Genomic DNA, 11,464 nt, shown 5'->3' on the forward strand with positions numbered 1-11,464 from the left:
GGGGAAACTAACACATATGGTTCTACGTTAACATAACAAGCTTCTCCCATGGCTCCAAGCTTACAACGGTGTGGATCCAATCGGTGCCGCGGAGGTGAGACGGTGGCTCCGTCTTAACTTGTTTTCTCCTCACGTCATATTCTTCTCGTATCAATAGCATGCGTTCCATAATGCAATGATGGTTGATCTTCGATGACAAGCCCATGTCTTAAACGTTACATGGTGGTTCCGACATAACAAGCAAAGAAGGTGACATCCGGATGGTGGTGATCAGCATTTGTTGCGCGATGGCTCCGCGTACGTGTGTTGCTTCTCCACATCAAAGCCTCTCGGATCCGGCGACAATGAGGGAGAGGCGATGGATATTTGACAGAGGCGGCATGCGTCACAGCTCCGTCAATGATGCTCCACTGCCGGTGTGATGAAGCTTCTCTCATATCAGCGCACTATAAGGTCGTTTTGTGGTGACGGCACAAACGTACGCACAAGCCCGAGATGAAGACGGCTAGGTTAACATGAGAAAGGAGATGCATACGGGCTTATATATATCGCTTTGGTTTACCGATTAGTTTGGTTTAGTCCAATTAAATAATCAAACCAATTTCAATATCGGTTTAGAAAAACCGGATCGTTACAGATTTAGTATTTAAATTGCGTACAAGTAGTTAAACAAGGAGTGGTACATGTGGAGACGTGCAACACCGTAAGAATCTGATTGGATTATATCGCTACATACAACGTAATTCATTAAGTAACTTTCTGGACCTTGTCCCTCTATTTCTGGTATCCAATATTTCTACACTTCTCCACGACTTTCTATTTATGGAAGCTTCCATCAACTATCACATCTTTTTCTTCTTTTTCGTAAGTCTAAACTGTCCAAACAAAACCCGGCAATTATGAACTAAGTTTAGCATAATTCTCTCACCCACGACATACAAATTCCATATGTTCTAATGAAAATAACAGAAATAGAGATTCCAGCCCCTTTAATAATGAAACTTTCACGTTGCCAAAAAGTATCAAACATGAAAACTTTACCAACTCAACAAGACACAAGAATCTGATTCCTTTTTTGTAATTTGTATCCAAACAAGAATCTTGTGACATACAATTCCGCGAAATAAAATTTGATTTACTCAAATCAAAAAGTATGTTGGTTCAGTTATATAATAACAAAAAAAAAATCACACATAACGAACTAATTAATGTTGACGATCACTATTTCACTGTAACCTTACCCAAATACCTTCACTCGGTATATCTTGGTTCACCACAAAAACCATGTAATAACCGGGCGGTGCAAGATTAGCAGATCTCGGCGTCTTAACCCTAACCTCATAAGTCCACTGACCTATTCTCAAAGACGTGACATGATCAAGAACCAAGAGTCTCTGGCTCATAGAGAAGGAATGAGTAGTAAACGAAGGAAACGCCATTGTAACTTTAACCGGAGTTTTCACTCCACCTAATACTCGAAACCTCAGCCTCAAGATTCCACCGTAATTAACCGTCGAGTGTAACGAAGGACTCATAATCCTTGGACGTATAGTCCTATGCTGAGTCTCCAAATACGACGGCGAGAAAGCCTCTAGCCTAAGCTCCGTCGGGAAAAGCACGCCGGTGAAGTTGTAAAACTCGTGAGGGTTGCTTCCTCCGACGAGAACCCTACCGTCACGTAGTAAAGTCGCGGTTGAATGGTACATTCTCGGTATAGTGCTTGGATTCTGAACTTGGAATCTTGAACCGATCGGTTTATCAGGATGATAAAGATCAGGATTCAAAACCGGTTCACGACCAAGCTCCCAACCAGCAGACCCTGATGAACCACCGTTAATTAACAGAACTTGTCCGTTAGGTAAAACGATCATGTCTCCCATTATTCTAGGCCTCGGCATCTTCTCAAGCACCCATTTAGGGTTAGCATCGTTGATCTTGATTCTCGCGCACGTGTCAAGACCTTTCACAAAAGTGTTTTCATTCAAAGCTAAGAGGTACGATCCTTTCGGTGCACCGCCACACACCAGAACCTCCAGCTCGATAACTTCTTCTTCAAGATTCTTGATAGGGAGGAGAACGGCGGAGCCGGTGCTCGGATAGCTTCTCGGATCGCCTCCAGGGATCTCCGGGTATGTTTTCACGACGGTGTTCTTGGAATAGTCTAGTAAAATGGCTCGGTTATTAGCAAATATGAATAAGTTTCCATCGGTGTTGAGGAACACGTTAGGGTAGAGATTGTTTTCTTGGTCAAGATCGTTGGTTTCGGACAAGAACCGTAAGCTGTATGTGTTTGGAGCGTTTGTCTTAGGGAAAAACTCGAAGTTAAACTCATCACGACCTCCTACTATAATCTGACGACCATCGGGAAGTACATGGTTCGAAGCGTACCATCTTTTAACATTAAGTGCGTTGTCTATTTCAGACCAAACACAAGAATCATCATCGCATGGGTAGAACAGTCTAGCTTTACGTTCTCCGTCTTTGTCTCCTCCTGTCTGAAGGAGAGTTCCGTCGGGAGTGACTCCTCCCGAGGAGCACCAAGTGTTGGACTGGACGGTCAAAGGACGGACGCGGTTCAAAGCGACGTCGTATTCGATAGAGTGCGCTGTGCAGTCACGTTTCGAAACGGAGTCGTTTGGACTGTCCCGGCAGGTTCCGTTAGGGAGAGAGATTTTTGAAGGACCGAAGTTGGATCGGTCGTACATTATGACACGGTCGTTGATGAGGAGCTGTGAGTGCATAGCTGAGATTCCGACGTTGTTTAAGAGAAGCTTCCATGTTCCTCCGGCGCCGGATGCCACGTGGAAGGAGAGGAAGAGGATGAGAGCGAAGTAGAGGAGATGGTTGATGTCGGAGAGGATTTGAGGTTTGGCTTGTGAAGCCATTGTTTCTGTTGTTGGTTGTAATATGGAGTTAATGTCACGGCCTCGCGGGTTGGCTTTTTATATGTATTTTTATGTTTGTGTGGTACATTTGTAAAGGTGTAAACTGTCCATGAGATCTACTTTCTACAAGGCATGAATAAAATCGACTATTAATTAATGTCATGACGTATTGACGTTAATAAAGCATAGTAATTACTAATTAGTAACTCACGCCATAATTCCAAAATCATTATGCCAAATTTCCTGTTTCTATTTTTAAAACTGAAATTTAAGTAACTTTCCCTCAAAATTTAAGTAATATAAAAACACAGTTTGTCAATTTTTTTTTGTTTTCCAAGTTGAAAATTGAATACTTGCAAAAAAAAAATTTGTATCTTAATATACTTGCAATTTTTTCCATAATATAATATATAAGCAGTCGTGCCATGTTACATTTTCCTGTATTTGTAACCTTTTCTATTTTTAAATTTGGAAAGTAATCTAATTAACAAAAGTTTTTTTGGTGTAAAAATCTAATCTAACAAAAAAAAAGTTGACTAAACAAAACATTAACAACCAAATTATAAACGCTCCACTTTTCACAGATAATATTCTATGACGAATTTCCAATTTGTAAATAATAAAAGTGTTAGAAAATGCTGAAGAAACATTTAAATTAATTTGAAATTATATGATTTGCGTATAAAAGAGATCAATGAGATCCAAAAAGGTTTATTCTCTAATTGATATTCCATGCAACTATGCAACGTTTGTAGACCAAGAAGCCAACTAAAGCTTTCACATCAAAAATACTAGTTCCACAAAGAAGATGATCTCACATCGCAAAAATATTAACTTATATATCTACACAATGATCTCAAGGCCAACAATTACATCAAGGTATCTAAGTTTTCGGCTGGGTCAATACCATATAAACCATATTAAATCATAATTATCAGGACGTGGTACCAACCTGAAATGTACCATTATATAATGCTGATTGTCGTCGAAGGAACATTTTCTATTGTTGGTTATAACACTATACGTGACGGGTTGAATATTTCTGCCTGATGGTTTGGCCATTTGTTCGTGCGATGATGATATATCAACATCGAATAGTCCTATAATCAAAATAAATATAGTTAAGCAAGTCAATGTTCTCTTTGTCTCAGGGGTAAATTCTTTTAATAATATGGGATTCAACTTTCAACTCCACCGTCAGTAGAAAAATATTAAATGATCTAATATTATATTACGAATATGAAAAACAAATGCGTGGAGCATGTTTAAAAGTACTTTTCAAATGTTAACCCGTGTTTATATTGATTTGATACGGGGTTGAAGATTTTTATTCTGTCACGTTGGGACAACTGTCCTTCCTGATAAAATAGTGAAGACAGCAAATAAAAGTTTTGGCTCGATTGAGATCACAAAAAGTATCCCAGATTGAATCAACGTTTTCGTCGATAAAATTAACTGTTTTTAATTGATTTTATCATTTGAGTATTACTCTAAAACCACGTCGGGAAGCTGGTGATTTATTTAATTTAACTTGGAATTATAACATAAGATTTTTAGAGGGGATAAGTATCAAAGAACTGAACTCGCCTCGGGAAGATATGTCGGGCAAGTCGTGCTTATACAAACTGGTCTAAGTATATCTTTTTATTTTACAAACTGTAAAGCTTATAAGAATATCTCCACTTTGAGTTGCAGTTTATGTCTCTGTGTCGGTGTGTGCATGTAGATGTAGTTTTACGTGACGGACGGGTTACATGCCACCACAGCTTTACCCTTTTACGAGCATTCGGAATAACTGAAAAGACAAAAGGTTCGTTTACTCGTTAGTCTGTTTCTAGGTGGGCTATGCATGGTTTTCTACTTTTGAGAGTAAGTTTATGCTTAAGCAATTATTTAAGAATAATGTTCTCTTTATATCTCGTGCTAAGATATACAAATATGATCGTTATTACAAGTCACAACTCATTAGAGAGTGCTAATATGTTTTCCGCTTATTTATTTTGGAGTAAAGAAAAAATACAATCGGCTGAGTCAAACTCAATAACATAGTTGGGCTTTTGTATCCGTTGAGAAATCCGAGTATGAAACCCAATAACAAAAATGAATTATAGTTTTATAGGCTCTAGCTATAGTAAACTAACCAATCGAACTCATTCCGGACTAAACCAAGTCTATAACCAACCAATCAATCGGAACAAAATATCTCATCGGAGCCACAACACAAGTTGAGCCGAGTGAAAGTATCAAGCAGAAATTCTATGGTTATTTATCACCATCTATCTCATATGTGAATTTCCATGTAATGTTTTGGCTTCTTCTTTCAGTTCCCTTTTGTGGGGTTGAGTTCAGTTCTCTCGTTGGAAACAAGTAATCTGGGTGAAATCATTTGAATCTTGGTATCAAAAACATCTCATTTTCTATCTGCATCACAAAATTTGCAATGTTTATATATATCACTACACAAATATTTGTCAGATTCAATCTCGAAACCAATCACTAATAATGAGTGTAGCCTATGACTTGACTCTGAAAATTAGTCTTGTTCTATGCCACTTCTTAGTAGTGGATTCTCAACTAGGATTTTGAAGTGTGGGATGAATTTTAAAAACCGTTTTTAAATCTAGTGTTATTAAACTTGTAATTTAATAAATTATTCAGAAATTTACTATTACTAAAATATTTTAAATTTTAGATTTTATATTGCTTGTTTGAGTAGAGTTTTTAGTTATAAAAATAAAAATAAAAATCGCATGGCTTAAATAAGATTTTAGAGTGTTTTAACAAAAATCATACAAAATTCTCAAATTTATCTTAAATCATCTAAAAATCCAGTATTTATAAAATCTGCTACATATAATCTTCCCCTTTGGTAAGTAAACACACTAGATAGTAGATACTGTTTTCACCGAAGGAATAACTGTTTTCAATAGTTTTTCTTTCGATTCACTTCGTGGGGTAAAAAATAAGTAGTCAGTGGATTCAAGCGAGCATACCAACACAAGCAGAGTCAAATAATTGTCATGACTTGTTTTAAAGATAGCAGTGAAGATAGTTATGACACATTTAATAATGGGATGAGTATGTCCACACATCAAAATATCCATTAAACTCTCACACGACTTATGCATTCCTTATGCATTTATTCTCCTTACCTTCTTTGTTTACAGTGTACACCAATCCTTTCTCCATGACTACCATATATGTATTCAATAACATCTTATCTTCAGTAAACAAAGTCACTCAAAATTCATTTTCGCCAAGATCTCATAGAAAATAAATGTTCACCCTATATAGCAACTGCTTGAGGCGGAGTTCTCCATTCATAACATACTACCCCACCAGAAATCAATAATTAAACAAAAGAAAATTAAGTAACGAGCCAAAAAAGACAAAACAGTGTAAAATCCGACATGGCTATGGGTTTCAGACAACAGGTTCTGCTGCTCAAAAAGCTTTTCATAGTCTGACGGCTAAACTTCACTTTTCCCCGTACAGAAAAATCCAAGACTTTTTCAACGGCTACTTTCATCTCCCTAGAGAGACTTAACACGTGGCATTCACCCACTTGTCACAACTTACTTGGCGGGAAGCTAAACAGAAAGAGGAAAATGTGGAGGACCCCACATTTCTCTCCCAACCCACTGACCAAATCACGGAAGTGTTTGTCTAACCACAAAGCTCAGTATATATAAGTTTACGCAATGCTTAGCGCCGTAGGGTCAGTTCAACGTTACACACACTATTTATTGGACCCCGCTTCACATTAACTATTTATTCTCTAATATAATTTTTTAGGATATGTTTTTTATACGAGAATTCCGGAAATAATAGATGTTTAAAGTTAACGAATGAGATGAAACACTGAACTTGATTGATTTCACTCACATTCCTTGATTAGACAACTTGAATATTTTCTGATTGTCGTACTCGTGACAAGATACAATGCAATGAAAGCCAAACAGAATTATCCACAAAGGAAAAATTTATTACGAAATGAAAAAATTGAAACATTCTCAAGAAGCTGCTTCGGCGGCTGGGGAAGTAGGCGAAGTAGGGTCAGCGGATAAGGAAATCGCTGGACCGACTCTACACCCTTCGAGCATGAACACAACATCAGCCATAGCAGGTCGATCAACAACGTCTCCACCAGTACACAACAACCCCACTTTAATCCCTAGCAAGAACTCTTCCCACTCCGAACTCTCCGGGTCAAGCTCCAACAAACCCGGTTCAAGCAACTCAACGATCTGTCCCTTTTGCAACTGTCTCTTCACCCATTTCACTATGTCTTCATCCTCAGTAAACATCACTGCCTTCTTACCCGTCAAGATCTCTAACAGCACTATCCCGAAGCTATAGACATCACTCTCTTTACTCGTTTGGCCCGTTAACCCCGCTTCGGGTGCAATGTAGCCTAATGACCCGACCGGGGTCGACGAAGTGGACGGTTCTTCCGCTGGAGTCAAGGCCGTCAGCCTGTCTAACCCGAACTCGGACAAATGCGCTTCGAAATCCGCGTCGAAAAGTACGTTCTGCGGTTTCAGATCCCCGTGGACGATGGACAACGAATGCAAGAAAGATAGTCCTCTAGCGATCCCCAACGCGATGAGATGACGCATCGGCCAGTTCAGCACGTGCCCGTCTTGGTGAGACGCTTCTTGCAAGAGCGTCGAGAGGTTTCCGTTGGGCATGTAGTCGTAAACGAGAAGTCTAAGATCAGGCGGTCCGCAGTAGTATCCTCTCAAGACAGTTATGTTCTTGTGCTTCACTCTACCTAACGCCTCGGCTTGGTTACGGAACGTTGCGTCGGTTATCGAGGCACCGTCCATGAGCCTACGTACCGATAGAACCATACCGTCTTTAAAAGTCGCCTTGAAAACCAAACCGTATCTTCCTCTGCTCAGTACGTTCTCTTCGTCGAATTGTCTCGTGGCTTCTAAGGTTTCGGCTAACGTGATCTTGTTGTTGAACATCACTAGCTTAGGACCACCGTTGTTGTCCTCTCCCCTCGTGCCGCCGGAGCTCGTACCGGAGGTTCGGGATGGTGTTCCTTTCTTGTCCCAACCCAAACCTAATCTTATTTTCTTGCGCCATCTCCATAGACTGAACACGTAGCCGCAGCAGCATAGTAATAACAACAAAGCTCCAGCTGCGGCTAGTGTTACGAGTAGAATCAGCTTTCTTCTTCTCCTTCTCCTAACGTTTTCACATTCTAAACCGAGCGGTTTACCGCAGAGCCTCGGGTTGTTGGAGAAGACGGATGTGTTGTTGAAACGTGCAGCTAGAGCTTGTGGAATCTCCCCTTCTAATCTGTTTCTTGACAAGTTCAAGTAGTTCAGAGAATGGAGCCGGGAGAGACTTGCTGGTATAGTAGAGTTAAACCGGTTTGATGAAAGATCCAACCCGGTTAAGTTCCTCAATCTTGATAAAGATTCCGGTATAGGACCCGATAGAGAGTTCGAATTAAGCAGGAGAGTCTCCAGAGACGAGTCCTTAGACATCTGAACCGGAATATCCCCGGTTAACTTGTTGTGACTCAAATCAAGCTTCTTCAAATGAGATAGCTTCGAAAGACGAACCGGAATGTGACCTTGTAACCGGTTCGAACCGAGCTCAAGAACCTCAAGACTTGAGCAATTCCCAATCTCCGCCGGGACAGAACCGGAGATCCGGTTACGAGACAGTGAAAGCACTTGCAACGACTTGAGAAACCCATAGTTCGAAGGGATACGTCCGGAAAACAAATTAGAACTAAGATTCAAGAACCGGAGACTAACCAAACTGCTGAAACCTTCCGGTACGACGCCGTTTAAACCGTTGCTTCCCAAAGCAACCACTTGAAGATCCGGCAAGCCAAAGAGCTCAACTGTTAACTCCCCGGAGATTCTCTGTTTACTCAAATCCAAAACCCGAAGCTTCATTAAACCCGAGATACTAACCGGAATCCGACCCGTTAACCCGCATCCACTAAGGTTTAAAACACTCAAGCTCTTTAAATCGCCTACATTGCTCGGAATCTCGCCGGAAAATCTGTTGAAGCTGAGATTGAGAACGCTGAGATTCGCTAGCTTCGTTATCTCCGATGGTATATCTCCGGTGAGACGATTCTCGTTTAGACTCAACGCTTCGAGTCCGTTTAACCTCAGAAGATCCGATGGGATCCGACCCGAGAACCCGTTTCTTCCTAGTGATAACGCCGTTAGAGACTGTAACCGGCTCAGAAAACCCGGAACTTGACCCGAGAGCTTGTTTCCTTCGAAGTCAACGACCCGCAACGACCTGCATTCTCCGATTGTCGTCGGAATCTCTCCGAGGAAAGAGTTGTTCGCTGCTCTGAGCTCCTGAAGCGCCGTGAAGCTCCCGATTTTCGCCGGAAACTCGCCGGTTAAACCGTTTCCGGATATATCCAAAACAATTAGTGAGGTCAAACCGGTCAACCACGTGGGAAACTCGTGACCAATGTTATTCTCGTGAAGGTCGAGAATCTCTAAATTAGGATTCACGCAGGCTGCATTTGACGGCGTAGCTAACCCCGTGAAGTTATTAACGCCTAACTGAACGATTCGCATGGAGGAGGAGTTGTTGTAACCAGAATAACCGCATAGAAGACTCGCTGGAACCGTACCGGTAAGGGAGTTTTGGGAGAGTGAGATCACTTGGAGAGTCGGAATCTTCCCGAGAGTCGTTGGCACTAGGCCGGTAAGGGAGTTAACGGCGGCGGTGAAGTGTATCAGCGACGAGCAGTTAGATAACGCTGACGGTATCGTTCCTTGTAAGTGGTTAGACTCTAGCGATAGATACTCTAGGCTCTGTAGGTGACCGAGAGAAGCCGGGATCTCACCGGAGAACCGGTTGTACGAGAGGTTTAGGAGATGGAGGGAAGATTCCGGCGAGAAACTCGCCGGAATGGCCCCGGAGAACGCGTTTGAGGACAAGTCGACGTGACGGAGGGTTTTGGAGACTGTCACGTTGGCTATGCTCCCGGTGAGGGAGTTGTGAGCAGCGTTGAGGACTTGGAGGTTCCTGAGAGACAATATCTCCGGCGGGAACTCGCCGGAGAACGAGTTGTAGTGAAGGTAAACCGCCTTGAGGAAGACGCAGCGTGAGAGAGAAGGCGGAACGGCGCCGTTTAGGTCGTTGGTGTGGAGGTTGAGCTTGCGGAGCTGAGTCAACTCGCCGAGTCGAGGGCTGAGGCGGCCGGCGAGGCGGAGGCGGGGGAGGAGAAGCTCGCGGACGCGACCGGAGAAGCAGAGGACGCCGTGCCAGTCGCATGGAGCTGAGGGGGAGGACTCGTTCCAGGTCTCGAGAGCGCCTAGAGGGTCGCGGAGAGAGAGTTTGAGGGATATGAGAGCTTGCGTCTCAGGTGAAACGGCGGAGGTGTGGAGGAAGACGGCGGCGAAGAATGTGAAGTGGAGGAAGAAAATGACCGTTGCGGCCATGAGAAAGGAAGTAGAGAGGTTTGGTTTTTTTTTTGGAGAGAGAGAGATAGTTTCTTTGGTCTATAATATAAGAGAGGAGCGTATGGAGGGAGAGTGCGACGACATCGTTTTGTGTGAGTTTTCGTTGTTTCCCCAAGAGAGAAAAATGTTTTCTTATTTATGTCGTCAGTGGATTATTATGAGCAAGGGAATAATATCTTACATGCATAGAGTTTTTTTGGTGGATGTATTACATGTGCTTGTATGACAGTATTTGCATAGTAAGTTTCATGCTATATTGGATTAGACGTTATGTTTGTAGCTAGCTACCAATGTTGTGACAAATGTTACGACCAACTCTGCATCTCTCGTGGCCGGTACACTCAGAGATGATCAGAAAGTACCAAAGTGTATGTAATTATCACTAGGCTGAGTTCGAATCTATGGACTACTTCTGGTTATTTCGTAAATTCTGAGTACTTCGCAGTTTTGATTTTTAGTTTTTAAATGTTTCTTGTTTTCTAATGATCAGAAGTCATTAAACACACTCAGACTGGGGGAAATTTAAGATAATGTCGACGTATATAAATAGCATAAAAGAACAATTTAGAGTATTACAAAGATATATATACCACTAACTTCACAAAAAGTTTTATAAAACGAATGATCTTTTAATCGTAGTATCATAATTTCTGCCGGAATAGATGGACCACCAGAAGAAGACATAAAGCCGAAAGAGACTAGTTTAATCAAGTACTAGACTCTGTTGAGTGTGTTCTTGTTTTCTTAATAGGCAAAGACTATTGTCTAATATGATATGTCGATTGGTAGTAACACAAATCCGTTGTAGTCTAGCTGGTCAGGATACTCGGCTCTCACCCGAGAGACCCGGGTTCGAGTCCCGGCAACGGAGGTTTTTTTTGTTACAAGCCTGTTTCTTGTTGACGCCTGATACCATCACAGTCAGAACATGATGTCTCGACGTTTTTAACCTCTCTCAGAATGGGAACACCACTCGTCCCCGCCTGTACACAGACAAATGGGCTATTGGGCTTGAGAATTAGTTTTAAAACAGAATACGAAAGCCCAAACAAATATCACGTTTTTTTATCTTTTAAGACATCAGAACGCCTGTTTTGTCTTAAGCCCAATAAGTTTGAC

At 41.6% G+C, this 11,464-nt stretch overlaps 2 protein-coding genes and 1 non-coding gene across 3 annotated transcripts; 1 reads left to right on the forward strand and 2 right to left on the reverse strand.

Annotated features, from left to right (window-relative positions):
• Positions 1–1,226: 1,226 nt before the first annotated feature.
• LOC106299583 (galactose oxidase) lies at positions 1,227–2,897 on the reverse strand. Its single transcript, XM_013735653.1, has one exon. The coding sequence runs from the start codon at positions 2,883–2,885 to the stop codon at positions 1,227–1,229; it is 1,659 nt and encodes a 552-aa protein (XP_013591107.1). The 5' UTR covers positions 2,886–2,897.
• Positions 2,898–6,756: 3,859 nt separating this feature from the next.
• LOC106296345 (probable LRR receptor-like serine/threonine-protein kinase At4g36180) lies at positions 6,757–10,469 on the reverse strand. The gene has a single exon (XM_013732463.1). The coding sequence runs from the start codon at positions 10,322–10,324 to the stop codon at positions 6,899–6,901; it is 3,426 nt and encodes a 1,141-aa protein (XP_013587917.1). The 5' UTR covers positions 10,325–10,469; the 3' UTR covers positions 6,757–6,898.
• A 674-nt stretch (positions 10,470–11,143) lies between these two features.
• TRNAE-CUC lies at positions 11,144–11,216 on the forward strand. The gene has a single exon. It is a non-coding gene; the product is annotated as a tRNA-Glu (tRNA).
• Positions 11,217–11,464: the final 248 nt, after the last annotated feature.

The sequence above is a fragment of the Brassica oleracea genome, chromosome C6 (genome assembly GCF_000695525.1).
Source record: "Brassica oleracea var. oleracea cultivar TO1000 chromosome C6, BOL, whole genome shotgun sequence".
Taxonomy (NCBI): domain Eukaryota; kingdom Viridiplantae; phylum Streptophyta; class Magnoliopsida; order Brassicales; family Brassicaceae; genus Brassica; species Brassica oleracea.

Bases quoted from the DNA above. Each gene is read 5' to 3' on its own strand.
- LOC106299583 (XM_013735653.1), bottom strand. From the start codon at position 2,885: ATGGCTTCACAAGCCAAACCTCAAATCCTCTCCGACATCAACCATCTC.
- LOC106296345 (XM_013732463.1), bottom strand. From the start codon at position 10,324: ATGGCCGCAACGGTCATTTTCTTCCTCCACTTCACATTCTTCGCCGCC.